Source organism: Mastigoproctus giganteus, chromosome 14, assembly GCF_048544385.1.
Source record: "Mastigoproctus giganteus isolate SK-2022 chromosome 14, ASM4854438v1, whole genome shotgun sequence".
Classification (NCBI taxonomy): Eukaryota; Metazoa; Arthropoda; class Arachnida; order Uropygi; family Thelyphonidae; genus Mastigoproctus; species Mastigoproctus giganteus.
The window spans coordinates 49368580-49388106 of NC_143588.1; the positions used below are offsets into that span (position 1 = coordinate 49368580).

At 35.2% G+C, this 19527-nt stretch overlaps 1 protein-coding gene across 6 annotated transcripts in view; it reads left to right on the plus strand.

Moving 5' to 3' along the window:
* The window catches only part of LOC150075131 (uncharacterized), a 215691-nt gene that overhangs the window by 75136 nt on the left and 121028 nt on the right, over positions 1-19527 (plus strand). For all 6 annotated transcript variants that reach the window (XM_090388846.1, XM_090388847.1, XM_090388848.1 and 3 more), the window contains one exon: positions 14490-14569. In XM_090388846.1, the coding sequence (XP_090244972.1) occupies positions 14490-14569 (80 nt within the window). The remainder of the gene's footprint in view (positions 1-14489; positions 14570-19527) is intronic.

Sequence of the window (19527 nt, forward strand, 5' to 3'; positions counted from 1 at the left end):
CACCTCTGGCATTCCCCTCGCTGAATAACTCCTCATATGTGAATGTCGATGCAAAATATGCATTTAGTTTGTTAGCTACCTGAGCAGGATCATCAACAGTTGACCCATCAATATCAAGTGGACCAATCTGATTCATCCCCTTCCTTCTAGAGTTTACATAAGTAAAGAACTCTTTGCTGTTTTTCTTTGCATCCCTTGCCAAGGATTTCTCGTAATCTGCCTTCGCCTGCCTAACCTCCTTTGTAACTTGATTGCATATCAACTTGTATCTATCATAGGCTTCTATGTCATGTGTTAATTTGTAAGTATCCCATGCATTTTTCTTCTCTGCCATATGCCTCATTAGTTCATCTGACATCCATTTTGGCCTAAACCTTGAACAATATTTCTTAGTTGGTATGTAAAGCCTAGTAGCTTCCAAGATAAGTTCTTTGAATGCTTCCCATTTTGAATTTGCTGTTGGTAACATCATCAGTAGGTCCCACTGTATAGAATTTAAATACTGTCTCAGTCCATCGTAGTCGCCTTTACGGAAGCAATAACCCTTCCCTTTACCCCTAATGGTAGTTACCTCTTTGAGTAAATCCCACTTCAGCACACTGTGATCACTGCCACCTAGTGGTTCATTTACCTGCAGATTCTTAATGCATGAAGAATCACTACTGATAATCAAATCCAGAGTATTACTCCCTCTAGTTGCCTCCCGAACATGCTGATGTAGAAAACAATCATCCAGTAAATCCACAAAAGCCTTGCTAGTGTGAGTGACCAACCCACAAATTCCAGTCAATATCTGGGAAATTAAAATCCCCCATTATAAGACTCTCTGATTTACTGGCCCACTCTATTTCCCTGTACAGTTTCTTATTATACTCATCAGAGTCATTAGGCCTATAGCACACTCCTACTCTCAATTTTGATCTCCCAATGCTTATGTCACTCCAAACTGACTCAACACTGCACTGTCCAGCGGTGTCGACTGGCTTCACTTCCTTGGTTTTTATGTGTTTCTTAACTAATTGCATAACCCCTTCCCCCTTCCTATCCTGTCTATCCTTTCTGTAGACGTTGTACTCCCCAAATTGCAGTTCTGCATCCCTTATATCTGTGTGACACGACGTCTCTGATATCCCAACAATATCTGCCTTTGATGTTTTGAGCAATACCTCAAATTCATCAAATTTATATACTAAACTCCTAGCATTGGTGTACACGCAAGTATACCTGCACCTGTTTCTATTCTTAGCTACCCTAACGCAACCCATGTGTTTACTTGTACCGCAATGGCTCCCAGCAGTCTCTGAAATATCATGCATCTTGTTTTTCAGGCTTCTGCTCATTCTAATAGAAGCAGTGCAAGAATCGCTTTCACCTCTGCCAGTGGCTACTGTCAATCTATTGGTCTTTGTCTCCCCCCAAGCTAGCAGTTTTCCGACCCACCTGGGCGCCTCCGTAGCCATGTGGGAAGGAGCAGCAGTGCATAGCACATGATTCTTGATTAGACCGGGGTTCGAGCCCGTCACCACCAAATACGGAGGATGCGGAAAGGTCAGGGAATGACCATCGCAGAGCAATATGGCCTTAGTTGCTAATGCTCCTAAAAACCAAATAACAAACAATAACAACAACCGACCCACCTAACACTGCCTCGATAGCATCAGCAAATATTCTTGCACCCTTTCTATTTAAGTGTATCCCATCCCTGTAGAAGCAATCTCTCCTGTTAACAAGTACAGTCTAGGCTGAAAAAAATTCTACCCCTTGAACCTTGCACAATCTTTCCAGGGCCGAATTGATCAACAAGGCTCTCATCTCAAGGTTCTCAAGAATTGCACATAGGGGTTATATTTAGGATTAGTATTAATCCCACCATTGTGAAGGTGGAAGCAGAGGCTTTGTTTGTCACAGAACTACCGGACTTTGCAAAATTTCTGTGCACTCGACTAGAATGTCATCTTATATCAGTTCCATCATCGTTTTAGAGTCGCCATAGGAATCCCAGGTCGACATACCCAAGAGAATGTCTGTGACAGCCTCAGGGACCAACCTGAATTGATATTTTATATCTATTTTCTCACATGAGGAATATTTTACTGATAGCAATGCTAGAAGTACAGTAAACCCCCGCTATTTGCTATATCTGTATTCGTGGTTTCGCGTATTCATGGTCGCTGATTTAATATAAAATGAAACATAAAAAAATGTGAATTTTAAATTAAATCGGCGTGAACATTTTCTGCCATAAAAAAACATGGGTGTGGCTAAAATCATCTTTCCCGGTCAAAACAGCGCTCAGTGGGTGGGGGGAGAGGGGTGACAAAATCGCGAGCGTGGATGTTTCTCGCTAATCCTTGTTTAGTATGTGTTATGCGCTTGTCATGGAAGGTTTCGTCATTTGCTTTTAATTTATATGCTTATAAATTGAATAAATTTATCAATTTATAAATTGATATGCTTACAAAAGTGAAAAATCTACTGTTTTGCAGTGTGTTAGTGTAAACAGACTTTTTTGAGTGTATTAACAGTAGAAAGTGACTCTGTTGTGGACAAATTCTTTTCTAACCCCTACAAAAATATGGCTACGAATAACAAGGGAATTGTGAAAAGATCAAAGGTGATGACATTAGCAAGTAAAATTCTGTTATTAGACAAAATTTCTAATGGTGAAATGGCTCGTCAGTGGCAAAACATTATAAAATCAATAAGTCAACGGTACGATCAATCAAGAAATCGGAAGGAAAAATCCGCCGTAGTGTCCGTGAAAACGTGCTAATTGCTTCAAAAATTTGCTCTGTAACTCGTGATGTTAAATTTGAAAAAAATGGAAAAAGCTTGAAATCTGTGGATAGAAGACCGAACTCAAAATAAAGTTTCCGAAGAATGAAGAAAATTTCCATATAACGAACGGATTATGAGAGACTTAACTTTGTACGTATTGTTCCCACCCCTGGCCTTCAGGCAATTAGAAAGGGCGAATTAAGGATTAAAAGGATTACTGTTCCATGATTTTAGTCACGTAAAACCAATGCAGCCACCTATCCCACCTACAAGTCCAGCTATCAATATGCTTTCGATAGCCAGTCAGAAGATTAAGGTGTATTCCTGACATGGATCTGGTCAACCTGTGTTGTGGTTCCCTTTCTCCCGAAAGCAGTCATCTGTGTCTCGGAGAAGTGAGTGATCCATGCCTTTGAGTAAATTTCTCCTGTCTAAGTTTACATGGTCACAGTAGCTGAATATCAGAGTGATTCCAACAGTTTGGACAGTATTCAAAGAACTAGTGACAGTAGCGATGTCGAAGGGTAGGGGGGTTGAGGGCAACTAAGATATTAAATAAACTTTCCGAAAATGAAATGTTGGCTGATTTTGAAACTGTGTCGAGGCCTTCACTGTGAAGAAAATTTCCAAAACATTATGGCATACAGGCAATAATAATAATAATAATAATAATAAAAACTGTGCATTATATTACCAATCTCCAAAAAAACAGCGCGATTGATTGAGGATGATTGCTAAAGAACTTGAAGTGAAAATTATAAAGGTCGGTCATTTGTTCGGTCCCAGTGGACAGCTTGTAGCTTGCGGATGACAGTTGTGTTCTGGAAGAATTATCCTGCTTTGTGCATCCATTTTGAATCAGAAATTAAATATTCGGGATTATTAAACCGACTTTTAAATCTGGAATTTCATTAATTATTTGAACTATCAATGCTGTTGCTAATTTGAAAATTCTGAAGCTCAAGTTGAGAGCATGTTGAAGTCGAAAGAATTTGGTGGAATCAAAATCAAAAGTAAGAATACATTTAAAAAATTACCTCATGACAAATTATTAAACTGCATTGTTTTATCCTTAAAGGATTGGTTATTACTGCAACAGAGTAATTTTAAATTAAATAAAGAAAATAATAATATCATTGAGGATGAGGAATTGAAAGAAATTTTAAACATATGTTATCCGAAATCGTGGAATATGGAAGAACCTTTGTCTCCATGGCATGAAAAACAAATAAGAATTTTAAGTTTTCTAATAAAATATGAAATAAAATTAATGATTTTAGAGATTTTGTCGAAGACAGTTTATCTTTAAAATCGTGTGAAATTCCCTTTTCAATTAAAAGAAAAAAAGCCAGGAATATCCCCGAAACCATTGCAATTAGCATTGCCAAAACTGAGCGAGCTTTCATCGTAACGAATAATAACAAAGAATAACGAACAAAAAAAAAATAACATCTTTGACAATTAAACATGTTGCAGATATGATGACCATACATCTGATTTCTATATGGAAAACCATTGCTTCAATTTGATCCAGATCGTTATGTCATATCTTTCCTCCGTAATCATCGCTCAGTTATTGATCAAAGCAGAAGATCGAGAACAAATATTAATAAAGAAGTAAATTCTGTATGGTAATTTTTAGAATAAATTTTTCTTGAATATTTTGTGTAATCATTTTTTTTCATGTAATCTCTGATTTTTGTGTACCTTTACTATAACAGTTTGTTTTTTATGTAATATTTGTTTTTATATTCTAGAATGTTTTGTAATAGTTTATTATTTGTGATATGGGAAATATTTATGTTATTTTTTATTCGCAATATTAAAATTTTATCATGAAAAAATTTATCCATTATATTTTCCTAGTTGGTAAACAAAGAATAAAAAAGTCAGGCATCTGCTGAGCATGTGCGTTAGATGGTTTTATGTGAAACATCCTTCACATTTATTTTAGATATTTTGATTTGTATATATCAATTATGAAATAATTAATTTTTTTGTATTATAAATATTTTATTGATCATTCACAAATTTTCATAAGTTCTGGAAGACAGGATATAATGGATTTATGATAACGAAAGAAGGGACATATACCTGCCACTGCAATGTATCTAAATGTCTCTGAAAACAGCGTCAATTGAGGTACCTGATCTTTTAGTTGAAATGACGTACATAGCTGTTCATTGCACCTAACAATGGAATGTAACAAAAATGTGAGACTAAAAAATAAATTGTTGACAAATCTTTGTATTGTTGCAGTCATATGACAAATACCTGCAATCATACTTACTGCAGGAAGTATGATTGTGACATCATACCATTCAAAAATTCTAAAAAAGTTAGAACTCCAGATATCGTACTGGTCATGAAAAATGCATCATGTGCTCTAATCATACTACTAGAGAGTGCTCCGCACAGACTAGTGGTGTGTGTGTGTGTGTGTGGAATGCACCTCTGGCAGTCGCCGTGGATGACATCACTTCCGTGACTGATCAGATTTACTTAGTAGTTATCCCCCCCACAAAAGATGTTTCCCATCAAAAGGTCAGCAAAAATGCGAGCCCATTGTTAAAATATTCACAGCTCACCACTGATTAGGCCTATAACACTCACTCTCAAATTTGCTTTCCCAATGTTTGTCACACCAAACTGACTCAACACTGCTGTCTACCCATGTCAGCTGGATGCACTTCCTTAGATTTTGTGTTTATTAACTAACAGAATAACCCCTGTTCCCTTTCTATCCTGTCTATCCTTTCTGTACACACTGTACTTCCCAAATTTCAATTCTGCATTCCTTATCTCTGTGTGACACTGTCTCTGATATCCCAACAATATCTGCCTTTTGATGTCTTGACCAGCACTGCAAATTCATAAAATTTATTCACTATACTCCTAGCATTTGTGTACATGCAACTGTTCTTACTCTTAGTTACCCGAACATAACCCATGTATTTACTTGTTCCACTTTTGACTCCCAGGAGTCCTTGAAATCCCCAGTACCTTGCTTTCCAGGCTGGTGCTTATACCAATAGAAGCAGTGCAAGAATCACTTTCACCTCTGACTGTGGCTACCTTTAATGTATTATTCTGTGAATCCCCCCCCCCCAAGCTAGCAGTTTTCCAACCCACCTAACACTACCTCAATAGCATTAGCAAATATTCTTGCATCATTTCTATTGAATTGTATCCCATTCCTCTAGAAATAATCTCTTAACAAGCCAGACCACACTGAAAAAAATTCTACCAATGAGTCTCTCCAGGGCTGAATTGATTGAAAAGGCTCTCATCATATATAGTCCCTCCTATCGTGTCTGGGCAGAATTGCAGACACCTTCAAATTAATCCTTACCTGCAACATTGACCTGTAAGTAAGTCCGCAGATTTCCTCCTCTTAATGTTATTAGTGCTAACGTGTACAACAATATCACCCTTTGTGCCCTTAAAAGATGATATCTGCTCTACAACATCATCAGTTTTTCTCCCTGGCAGACATACCCTGGTCCTATACCACCTATCGTTTTTGCACAATATATTCCCCATCTCCTTGACAATAGTCACCGAAAATAACGAGCTCCTGTGTGACCAGCTCATTCTACCCTGAAGGTTGCCACTGTGTTGCCTGATGCACAAGATAGAGCTCTGGAGTTGAGTTGGGCAGCTGAGAGTTTGATGGGCACCCAATTTCAATTCCTTTGAGGGCATCTACCCTACTCTTCAAACTCTCATAGATGCCCATCAGAATGCTGATTTGGTGCCTAATTTCTTGATACTCGGTGCACCTAGCACAAACAAAGACATCCTCCTCGGCTAGATCTTGTCCTGTTCTAGATATGTCTGCAAACATTTCACAAGTTATTGTTGCACATTTCTTTAGGCTGTGCCAATGTCACAAGTTGCACATTTCTTTAGGCTGTGATGCATTTGAGAATCACCCCCTTCAATTTTCCCTCGAGCTACAGCACGTTGCCCGGGTTTCGAGCCCATCACCACCAAATACGGAGGATGTGGAAAGGTCAGGGAATGACCACCACATATTCCCAGAGCAATATGGCCTTAATTGCTAATGCTCCTAAAAACCAAATAACAAACAACAAACAGCACGTTGCTTTGCTGCTCTAGTCTGGGGCATGATTTCCACTTAAATATGATGAAATTAATAAGGTTAATAAATTTAATTGATTACTATACTATTTTCGACTATACAATACTATACTAAGCTAATGCAGTAATACATATTTCACTATATAGTTTTACCTAATACCTGACTATCAAGTTTGAGATGTATGATATCAAGCTATGCTATATCCTTAGCTAAATTAAAAAGATATATGCCCAAAAGTGACTAAAACCTTCAAAATACTTATTTATTCCAATTAAAACCCTGCTATTCTTCTGCGCTACTTGCTATGACGTGATATTCCACCCAAAATACCGGTATGAGCAGAGAGTTGTAACCTACAAATTCACTAGCTAACTTTAAAAAATATGCTAACGAATGCTACTAAGCCTATTTAATCTGTTTGTAAAACAAAAAAAAAAAAAAAAAAAAAAATGCGTTAACTAATCTAAAATACGATAAAATACAAAAGATATATGCCTAAAAAGTAATTAAAACCTTCAAAATATTTATTTACAATTTAAACCCTATTATTCTTTTGATCTACTGGTTACGCTACAATATTCCCGCACCAAAACGATACCGGTACGAGTAGCGAGTTGTAACTTATAAAATCACTAACCAAACTCAAAAAATAAGCCAACAAACATCACTAAGTCTGTTTAATTTATTATTATTATTAACCATACGGTGCAAGGAAGCCTGAGGTTTATGTTGCCCCAGCCAAAACAAATTTCCACGACAGACAGACAGACAGACAGACAGACAGACAGACAGACAGACAGAGAGAGAGAGAGAGAGAGAGAGAGAGAGAGAGAGAGAGAGAGAGAGAGAATGATGATATCCAGCTCAGGACCCTGGGTGTGCCAAGCCCATACACATCAGATTTTTGTAAAACCCAAATTAAAATATTAACTAATCAAAAATACGATGTAATTTCAAGGAAAACTTTACAGCTTGCAGCAGCTACAGAAGTCTGTCTTCCCCCTTTCGTTTCCTTTTTAATAAAAAAAATTAATGTCCATGGAAAGTTCTCAAAAGAAAAAGAAATGCATGGTCAGTTCAAGAAAAGCTTGTTGCACTGAACTTACTGAAATGGAGAAAGACTCAATCAGAGGTGTTTTGGCACATAGTTGTGGTGAATCCACTCTTGGTGGATGGATAATAGATAAAGCTAACCTATTGCAAGCAAAAAGCGAGTTTGATGCTAGTGAAGGTTTTCAGCAAAAGCACCTTAAGATAGTGACAGCCCACTGGGTAAGGCCATGATCATATGTTTCATGCAAGAACATGCAGAAGGAACACTTATATCTGGTGAAATTATCAGGAGTTAAACTGAAAAAACTAGAGAGACTTAGACAACCAGCACAGGGTACAAGAGGTGCCTCCGTAGCCAGGTGGGAAGGAGCAGCAGTGCATAGCACACGCTTCTTGATTAGACCGGGGTTCGAGCCTGTCACCACCAAATACGGAAGATGCGGAAAGTTTAATGACCACCGCATATCCCGGAGCAATATGGCCTTAGTTGCTAATGCTCCTAAAAACCAAATAACAAACAAACAAACAGGGTACAAGCGTACAAGAAAGAATTCAAAGTGAGCAATGGCTGGCTCAGCTGATTGAAAAAGAGACATGGAATTTGTCAGATTGCAATTTCAGGTGAAATTTGATCTGTGGACACCAATGCTGCTCATGAGTATCCTCACAATTAAAAGTTGTCGTACAAAAAAGGCAGCTATGTTCCAGACTTTGTTATCGCATGCTTCCTGATAATACAGTACTTTAAAGTGATGAAGTATAGGGTGACACTGCTGTTTTGTTCAATAAAACCTGCACACACACACAAAGTTACTGTGCATTGGAAACTCAAGGCCATCAAGGTGTTTTCACCACAAAAACATGGAAATGTTAGTGTTTTTGTATTGCTACAACAAAAATGCTTGGAAGACAGCAGAGATTTTCGAGGAATGGTTTCATTAAATTTTTTTGCCATCTGTGCGTGCTCATTTAAGAAAGAAAGTTATGGAACCTAAAGCACTTTTGCTGTTGGACAAGTCCAACAGCAAAAGTGCTTTAGGTTCTTGTCCACCCTCCTCCAGAAAACCTCATAAGCTGTGATGGTAAGATAGTGGTGAGACTTGCCTAAGAATGTGACCTCAAAGATTCAAACTTTTAATCAAGGCATTATATTGACCTTCAAGATGCATTACAGGAAAAATTTAATCAAACAAATAACTGAGTAGGAAGTATCCATAACAGAATGTCTGAAGAAGCTCCCACTGGCTAGTATTTTTGACTTAGAACAGAAGGCATGGGGATCCATTTTGCCATCTACAATTGAGAAGTGTCGCAGGTGAGGTTTGTTGTGTGAAGTATTTGCAAATAAACCTGACTCAGAGGAACAAAAAAAAAAAAAAAAAAAAAAACCAAGAGGAAGAAGAGTGACTTGGAATTAGAGTTTGATGGGTTTGCTCATGAGTACGTCGACGAAGCAAATGCAGTTTATCAGGAACTGGATACACAGTCTGGCATTTGACATTTTTGACTGGATCCATATCAATAATGATTGCCCTACTTATGAACACTTAAGTGACCAGATGATTGCAGCAAATGCTCAATCTCCAGGCCCAAACTGAAGCTACATCTTGTGACAGCAGTGACAATCATAAGATGACACGTTACTTCCTTTTCCCATTAAAGTAACAGGCTTTAGCAGCCATGGAAACTGCCCTTCAATGGGTAGGATCAGAGAATGTAAATGGAATTCATATCTTTAATTTAAAACCAATTATTGAAAAGAATGTGACATTCTTTTCAATACAGACCTATTGCACAAAGAGGAAACTTGAGTCAACATTGCAGTTAACTCTATATTCATTTATTGAAAAAACCAATGTAATTAGGTACTTTGTAGATTCCATCTAGTACTTATATCAGACAGCAATTTCAGTGTCAAATTCCATGTGTTGTTATTTCCACAATCTTAATCTGTCGGTGCTTATTCTTTATTTATTTATATATTTTTTTGAAAATTGTTAATGATAGAGTGCAGCTATTTTTCAGCTTTGCATGTTTGGGTTTGGTTGTGTGTGAATTTTTGTTATTAGCAATAAAACACCAAAAAATTAGAGTGAACTTTATTTCCAGCATCCAGAAAAATGTATATTATTATTACATCTTTTTTTTATCTATTTTTGTCCATTCAGTTAGTCATTTCAAAGGGCAGTTTCTAACAGTTAAAAATCGGTACATTTATGTGCAAATTTGTTAAGATGTGGACTGCACTTATAATACGGTCTAAAATTTTGGATCCCGTTGCCTGCTTTGTATTGGATCTATGATGTACTTAGATTTCAGAATAGTTTTTGATACTGTTTCACATGAAAGATTGCTGTACAAATTGGAGTAGTGTGGGATTAAGGGTAATTTACTGTAATGGGTATAGAGTGGTTATCAGTGGCGCTGCTCTTCTTGAACTAATGTTATTAGTGGAAGCTATGAATGCATACATAGCTTTAAGAAAATACTGGAGGAGGATGCCGAAATGGATGACTGCAGAGCTGTCTTGTCAAATAGAGCAGAAAAAGATAGCATGGGTTAGTTATAGAGTGATGAAAAGTACAGGAGCCTGGATTATCTAACAGAAGTTAGATATATCCCAGCTGATGTTGCGGATGAATTGCATAGGTACCTTGCATCGGTCTTTACTGACGAAAGACCATTCATGCTGAAAAGAGACTGTGCAAGTGAGGCTGAGCCATATGAAATTAGTGATGTTGTAATTATAGATGATTGTTTATTAATAAAACCTTTGAGCATAAAGGCAAATAAGGCTCCTGGAGCTGATGGTATGTACCGTGTAGTTTTGAGGGAGAATGCTAGGGAGTGTATTGAACCATTGAGGTTAATTGTGAGGGCATCTTTGGACTCAGGGAAGATCTCTTTGGATTGGAGAAGTGCCAGGGTATCACCAATACATAAAATCAGTTTTGAATGTGAATTTGATAACTACAGACCCATTAGTCTGACTTCAGTGATAGGAAAAATCTTAGAGGCAATGATTAAGTGTGCAATCCAGGGACATTTAGGTAGATATGGTATTGTGAAGGACACAAGACATGGCTTTGTTAAGGGAAAATCATGTTTAACTAACTTTGTAGGCTGTTTTGATACAGTTACTCATGAGCTGGAATTAGGGAACAATTTTGACATAGTTTTTTTGGATTTTAGCAAAGCATTTGATTCAGTTCCTCATGAGAGGTTACTGTATAAACTTGAACAGGTTGGGATTACTGGTAAGATTCTAAGATGGATTGCTGGGTAGCTGCAAGGGAAAGGAAGAGGGTCGTGAGTAATGGATATTCTTCAGATTGGTGTAATATTAGGAGGGGGTCCCTCAAGGATCAGTTCTTGGACGACTGTTTCTCATTTTCATAAATGACATTGATGAAGGGATAAAAGGGGTGATGTCAAAATTTGCAGATGATGTAAAGATGGGCAGAGTTGTTAATGATCACTATCAAGCAGTGCTGCTTCAAGATGATTTGAACAGACTTCAAAGATCATCAGAGAAGTGGTAGCTATGTTTTAATGTTTTAATGCTGCTCAAAAAAGGTCTTACACTTGGGGAATTGCAACCTCTAAATAACTTATATGCTTGGTGTAGTTGAATTAAAATCAGTGAAGGAGGAAAGGGATCTGCAGTTACAATATGGGCATATATGAAAAGCCTTTTGAACAGTGTAAAGAGGCAGTCAGGAAGGCCCACTGTGTTCTATCAATGATTTATCGAACCTTATCCTGTAGAGATAGGGAGGACATAATCCCACTGTATAAGGCAATTGTAAGACTACATTTGGAATACTGTGTTGATGTATGGAGACCTCATCTGAAAAATGACTGAGTCCTTGAAAGGGTCCAAAGACAGGCAACTGGAATGGTGAAATCAGCAGAAGGACGACTGTATGTGGAAAGACTGATTATGTGGGCTATAGAGCTTGGCAACCAGGCACGTTTGGTGACTTGATTGTGGTTTATAAGCCACTGAGTGGGATTAGTAAAATGATTGAAGGTGGATTTCTCACTGTTATAAAGAATTCCAGACTAGGGGCCATAAATTGAAATTACTTCCTACAATCTAATCTAAACTTCAACTGTGGTTGAAGTTTAGATTAGATTGTAGGAAGTTTTCTTGGAACAAGTTGCCCTCACGGGGTCGTTGAGGCTGTCAGTTTCAATAAATTGAAAGATCAACTGGATAGTTAAGTGTGTGAAGAGGGAAGCATATAATCTGTGTTTTCTTCTCTACTTTTTTTTTTCCTGTGCAGCAAAAGCCCGTGGCTTCCTTGCACTCTATGACAAATACTATTACTGTACTAGAAATTCATCACAAAATTTGGGGTTACAATCTTGAAACTTACAACCTTGAAAATGAGAACATATGAGTAATCATTTTAAAGCCAAAAAAAAAAAAAAAAAAAAATCCAAGCATCTTAAGTCGTTACCTTAAAGACCATCAGGTGGATCAAAAGTCTTGTTACCTCATGAGTTTCTACTGTTCTAGCATTCTGTCTGAATTTCAGCCAAGCTTTAGAATAGCTCATAGGGTTCTGTTAATTATGTACAGCAACATTTCCTAACAAAGACACTACATTGATTACTACATTGTATAAAGCTGGTTAGGCCACATCTAGAATCATCATTTCAGGAAGAATGTAGATCTGTTGGAGAGGGTGCAGAGAGGAGCAACAAGATTAAGAAATTAAGTTGGGGGCACAAGAGGATATTTTTTTTATCAAAACCCAAGTTCTGTAAATTGCAATCTCTGGAAACTAGATGCCTCTGTGGTGACTTAACTGTAATCTATTATTAAGATTTAAAAGGGTTTAGTAAACTGAATGTTGATGGCCTCTTTACACTTTCTCAGATGAAGCACACAAATTTAAGTGAAAAAGGATGATTGCAAAATAGATGTGTAGAAATTATTAGAATGAGCAGGCATATGAAGTGTTCCCCCCCCATTTGTTTCTGTGTAAACTTGGCTTCCTTGCATCATTTTGCCCATACAATACTAAAGCACCATTATAACTTATATATTAAACAGCAATGAAAATTGACTCAAAAATCATACAGCTAAAGGCCAACTAATTTTCACTTAATTCAACCAAAAGTTGGTCCTTAAATTTAGTTTGGAAGTAAGATATGGATTTTTGTCCGGTTAGTTTTCATTACAGCATTATTTAAAAAGATCTTTCAATCTTTTGAAACTTGTAATCTTTGTGTTTCTCATACTGCTGCTTTAACTCAGCCACTGAGTGATTCACTTTGCATGTACTATTTGAAACAATTTGCCCTATAAAATACTGATAATCATTATTTATCCAGCTGCAATGGTGTTGGGATTTCCTTATGAATAAAGTTTGAACTTTTCTCTTGCAGCAATTAGCAAATGAGTACCTCCACACTGAAGTGGAGTTCAGTGTGGAGTTCACTCCACACTGAAATAATCCTAATTCATTTTGGGGATGTGGTGTATTTAGAGTGATGTGTGACAGTAAAACAAGGATTGAAACTTTAGTTTCACCAAGTGCACACATTAATTTGAGAGACAAACCAGTTTTATTTATTATTCAGAATTCAGGGGCAAAATGGGATTTTTTTTTTTTTTTTTTTTTTTGCTGATGCTGCATAAGTTTGCTTTCTTGCATCGTATGCCTCTACTAATACTAATGTGCAAAGTTATTAAATTTTTATTGGTTTTGTGTAAAATGCTGTTCTGATTTAAAAAAATAATTTAAATGTTGTGGCATTATTTGTTATTAGCTTACTATTAGTTTTTAAAGTTAATACTTAATATGAATTGCTTTATCTCACTTATGATTCCTTATTTTATTAGCATCTTGCTTGCTGGTTGAAAAGGTGCAGAGTTTGTATTCTGTTGATAATTGTGTGAATTTTTTTCTCGAATAAAACATTCCTTAGTTTGCTTTTGTGCAGTCCAAACAATTATGAATGGTTATTTTTATTTTATTTTTTTATGGGTCTGTTGGAGTAATTTATATTTAACAACTTCAGAATATTTTTGAAGTTATTTAAATGTTAGTGCTCTTTCAAAAGAAGTAATGGTATACCTGCTTTTCTGGAAATTATTTGTTCAGTTGAAGTGATGCTTACTGTTTTACCATCCCCTCTGAAAAATGATGAAATGGGTCATTTTATATATAATCCTTAACCTTTCTTTCTCTGCTTTTCAAAATCTAAATTTTATTCCCCACCCTCTGTTTTTGGGGTGGTTTATTCTTGATTAGCTTGCAGCAATTTTTCTGAAAATGGATATTTTATTTTTTTATTCCATATTCTGCAAAGGAAGGTTATCAAAACCTGATATGATTTGTCATGAGATCTTTTAAACTGCTTATCAAAAATGTGGGAAGCACTGATTCACATGTTCAGAAAGAAGCTGAGATATTTCATGAAATGAAATGATATACAGTAAAGATTTATTAATTTTATTAAGTAATATAAATGAAGTGGTATAATTTAAATTTGTCCTTATTTGCATATGTGTTTGTGTATCATTCAAACATTTCAGAAAGAAAGTTCTATAACAGCTGAAAAGAAATATGCCAATCCAAATATAAATACATCTCTGCTTTTAGCTCCAGAAGTCAGGTATGATTTAATAAATTTTTAATTTTTCTCATGGTATGTCACTATTGATAATGCTAGCCAATAGTTAGAGGTGTGTGTGTGTGTACTTTTAATTTTCAACATATCACTAATGTGAGTACACTATATTGCTAATGAGTGTATAAATTACTGGATTTATAACCTGAGGAATAAATCTTATGCCCTTTTTTAAAAATGAAATTTTTTTAGCTTTATGTGATTCAATTTTAAGCTCTTACTTTGAAAAAGGTGAAGTATAATCCCATAATTTTAATCACAATTCTTTGGTAGCAGTCCATGTTAATTGTGTAGACCTAGATAAGGTTATCTAATTTTTGATTGAATATTGTATCATGATGCCTTGTAACATGATACAAGGAAGCAAAGTTTATATGGAACCACATAAAACATTGGTTTCAACCTTTTTTTAATAACGGCACCCCTACTCAATTTTCTGCCTGTTTGATCCGATTTTCTCTCTGTATATATCTGTCTGTGTGTGTGTGTGTGTGTGTGTGTGTGTGTGTGTGTGTGTGTGTGTGTGTGTGTGTGTGTGTGTGTGTGTGTGTAATATTAAAACATATATATGTTATATGATATTTATTACAATAATATGTGATTATAAAAATTACATTTCATAATAAAAATTATATATAACAGTATATAATAATTTTATTCTTTATATAGAAGTACTAAGTATATAAATTAAAAAATTGATATGTTTATTTCTTAAACTTAAACCCAAATTACATGGCACCCGTGGAATGTTGTTGTGGGGGGGGGGGGGTTTAAAAATGATCTGTAGACTTGAAATACCACTTGCATCTAAGGACAGTAGAATTAAAGTTTACTTCCCGTGTTTTACTGGCACTGAACTTTCCTTGTGTGGATGTTTGACTATACAACTAAGTAGTCAACATTTTTGTGTACACAAAGGTTCCATTAGTATTTAATCTTTCTTGAAAAGGGATTTTTTTTTTTTTTGACGGATTATGGGATAGCGATACTATTTTATTTCTTTTATTCCCAAATTAGACTTTTGCAATTATACTTCATAAAGTATATGAAAAATTCTGTACCTAGACACATAGACTTTTAGGAAGTATGAATAACAACTAATTTTTAATTATAAAAAAAACAAAGTTGGTACTAGGAATTGCACCTTTTAAACAGAGCTGTTTCTGAATCACAAAATTTTAATTTATTTTATCCCTGCTGGGGGGGGATCAGTTTTAATAAAAATGTAAGCATATCTAATTATTAGAAAATGCTTTTATAAAAAAATTAAATACATTAATTTTTATGTAATGTGATAGATTATATATTTACCATATGCAAATATCACACCCCAGGGGCTCACATCTGGTGAGTATGTGCTTGGCACACCCAGGTCCTGAGCCGGATATCATTAATCTTCTCTTTCTTGGTGATTCCCTTTTGTCTTCTCTCTCTCTCTCTCTCTCTCTCTCTCTCTCTCTCTCTCTCTCTCTCTCTCTCTCTCTCTCTCTCTCACAGGGTAACTCAAATTTTTTTTGACTGGTGCAGCATAAGCCTCAGGCTTCCCTGCACCATATGGCTATTAATAATAATAATCTGTACATCAGTAATTGCCGAATATGAAAAATTTGTGCTCAAACAAAGCAGTCACATTGAACAGTGGATAAGTATGTGCATACATAATTGTATGGATGTGTGATAGAAACTCACAAATATCATAATATGTCAGTCAGTAACATCAAAATGTAATGCTGTCTCCAAGACTGAATGATTGTTGATATTACTAGCCACTGGCAAAGGTGGAGGCTCTTGTATTCAAGGTCGTCCGTGGACTTCTCTTTCAAGTTCTCCTCCTCATTTTAGTTTAGTGTAGGTGTTTTGGATTGCATAGGAACAGTAGTGAGATGCAGTTTATTCACAGTGAAGATCAGATGGTCTCTGAATATGGAGTACTTTAAAATCTCTTTAATGAGGTTAGAGAACTGATTGTATTGCATAACTGTATGCTGAATAAACTCTTATCAAGTAAGTAATTATTAGAAAATTTTAATCAGTAATGAAACAAAAGCTGTTTACTTGAAGTAAATTATATGATTAGTCTTTTTAAGCAGTATGATGAGAGAACTGTATGGAAATATCAATAATTATTCTTAATAATAATTAAGAAATTACACATTTAGCAGTAGTAATAGGTATGGTAATAACTTATCTGCATTTTTGATGTTGGATTTTTAATAAAATTAGTTTCATTAACAAATATTATATTTAATGAAGTTTTGAGAATGATCAGTTCATACTAATAAAAATATATCTTGGTGATTATATGAAACAGGTACTGAAATATTGTTATGCCATTTGCTGATTATTATTTTTCTTCCTAACTTAAACCTACTGTTTAAAGTTGAAGAAGGTAAGGGAAAATTCCAACAGTTATTAATTCTTATGCTTGCTTAATCATCACTGTCTACAAATGTGAAAGAATACTTAAATTATATTAGACAGTTAGCCCACTCAGGAGAAAATTTAATTGCATAATTGGATAGCTAACAGGTTCTGATGGTTTTCTTCAAACATTACATTTTTGTTATAAGTAACTAATTATAAATTTCTTACAAAACTTATTTAGAACAATTTCCTTATCATTAGGAGTAAATTTTTATATTAATCTGAAATATTAGTTTGCCTGTTAAATTATTCAGTTTTTCTTTATCTGTTTACTTCATTACATTAAATTTGATATATAGTAATCAGTGTTCTTTGTTAGGCTTGGTGTGTTTAATGTTTATGCTGTACATGATTTTGAATAAAAAATAATACAGTATGTAATTGCTGTATTCACTTTATTTATAATCCTAAATTACAGAACTTTGTGATAACAAGGTGGAATCGTTTCTTGATTTATATACATTTCTGGTTTCATATTTAAGTGAAATTATACGGGAAAATTATATCTGCATTCAAGATTTTTATCATGGAAATTTGCATCATTCTCAAGTTTTAGCATGATTTTCCTGATTGTTGCTACCCAGGCATTATTGCATACAGCAGTAGTAGATTGTATGAGGTGATATCAAGAAGTATGGGGGACTGATGTTGTATGTTGGAACTTGCACATTGTAGAGTGTGACTTGTTGCAGCTCACTAGAATACATAACATGTTTGACTCATATAGACATACTAATGCATGAAACACCCTTTATCTATAGTCAGTCTTAATGAAACACCTTTATCTGTAGTCAGCTTAAATTAATGCATGTTGTGAATGGGTATTTTGTGTTTTGTTACATTTTAAAATGGGTGATTTTGCTAAGCAGTGAATTTGCATTAAGTTTAGCTTCAAATTAGGGAAAAGTGCAACAGAAACCAATGAAGTGTTAAAAAAACAGAAATTTTGGAGAAGATGCTGCATGACTTTCAAGTGGTTGGCAAAGTGTTTGACATGTTCGCTGCCACTTATATTTGAGAAGTCTTTTTTTCTGCATGCCTTTAGCGTAATTTATATTGTTTTAGATTTTGATTTGATATCATTCTTCAGTAAGTAATTTTAGGAATCAAGTGTCTTTTTCCACACAAAAGAAAGTGTTGTGTATTTGCATTACTGGCATAAGGAATGCATTTAACAAAGTAACAACAAAGTAACGATTAGTTATAGTTTTTGTCTTTCCACTCTATATAATAAAGAACTGGACCCAAATCCTGTCAAGGTGGTTTACATTTTTTTTTTTTTTTTATTAACACCATGGCTGAATTATGCAGGGCAAAAACCAACCAGCCATTGGTATAGGCTACATGTTTTTTTTTTTTTTCCCCTTTTTGGGAAGCCAGATTTGTTTTCTGGCAAAATAGGCAAAGAATACATTCAAGGGACCATAGTATACATGCAAATTTACAGACACAATACACTGAATTGTAGCCTTAGTTGCTTTGACAAAAAAAAAAAAAAAAAAACAATCAAACATTTTTTAATATAAACTGTTCTTACAAGAAAATATTTCTAGTTAGTTTATATCAGTTTTATTACCACTAAAATCATATACTCAACTTTACATTTTACTGTAAGACTTTATGGAAATCTGCAGTGCAGTCAAAACAAAGTGTTGGCTTTTCTGGACACTTTTCACAGTAGTATGTTGTATCTTTACTTTTGCCAGACTGACTGCATGGATCACTTATTTTCCACATTACATCACCCTCTGTATTTAGAGGGAATTTCACAAGTGTGTGCAGAATGTTCTTCCACATTCTGGTGATAGTAACCTTAGTCAGGGCAACCCTGACCTTGTGAGACAAGTTCTCTTATGACAGCAAGGTCAGAGTCATAAATTCATTTTTATTCCCAAGTATTTTTTGAAGAAATGAAAGGCATTCAGAAGCATACTTTTTAAAATATGAATTGCCAGTTTTTTTTATTTTTTGTACAAATGAAGCATCTTTCTTTCACATGGATCTTAAGCCATCATTTGATCTTTTATGAATTACTCTAGATATATATTTATTATATTCAATAATGGCTTTAACTTCAATTTTGTTTGGCCTCACTTGTTTCTGACTTGTATCATTTCATGTTTGAACTCAGTATAAATTATTAGAACATCTCATCTCTCTTATCTTTCCATTTTGAAACAACCACACTGTTGGCATACCTGCATATACTTTCATCCATTTTTAGCTTTGCTGTCGAGATATTCTTTGGAATTTTTTTCTGTCAGCATGTAATGTACCAGTACAGTACGTGTTGGCCTCGAGTAATTGTATCGAAAGAGCACAGGAATTGTTAAAACTATCCACATGCAAAGAATGCCCAACATACAGTTTCTCTTCCATAAGTTTTAGAATTACGTTTATGGCATGCTCTTTTCCTCCCTATTCACTTGATGCTCCTGTAAATATCTATGTACTAAACATGTCAATACTAAACAATTTTGCTCAATCAGCATATCCAGTTTTATGCCATATTTATGTCT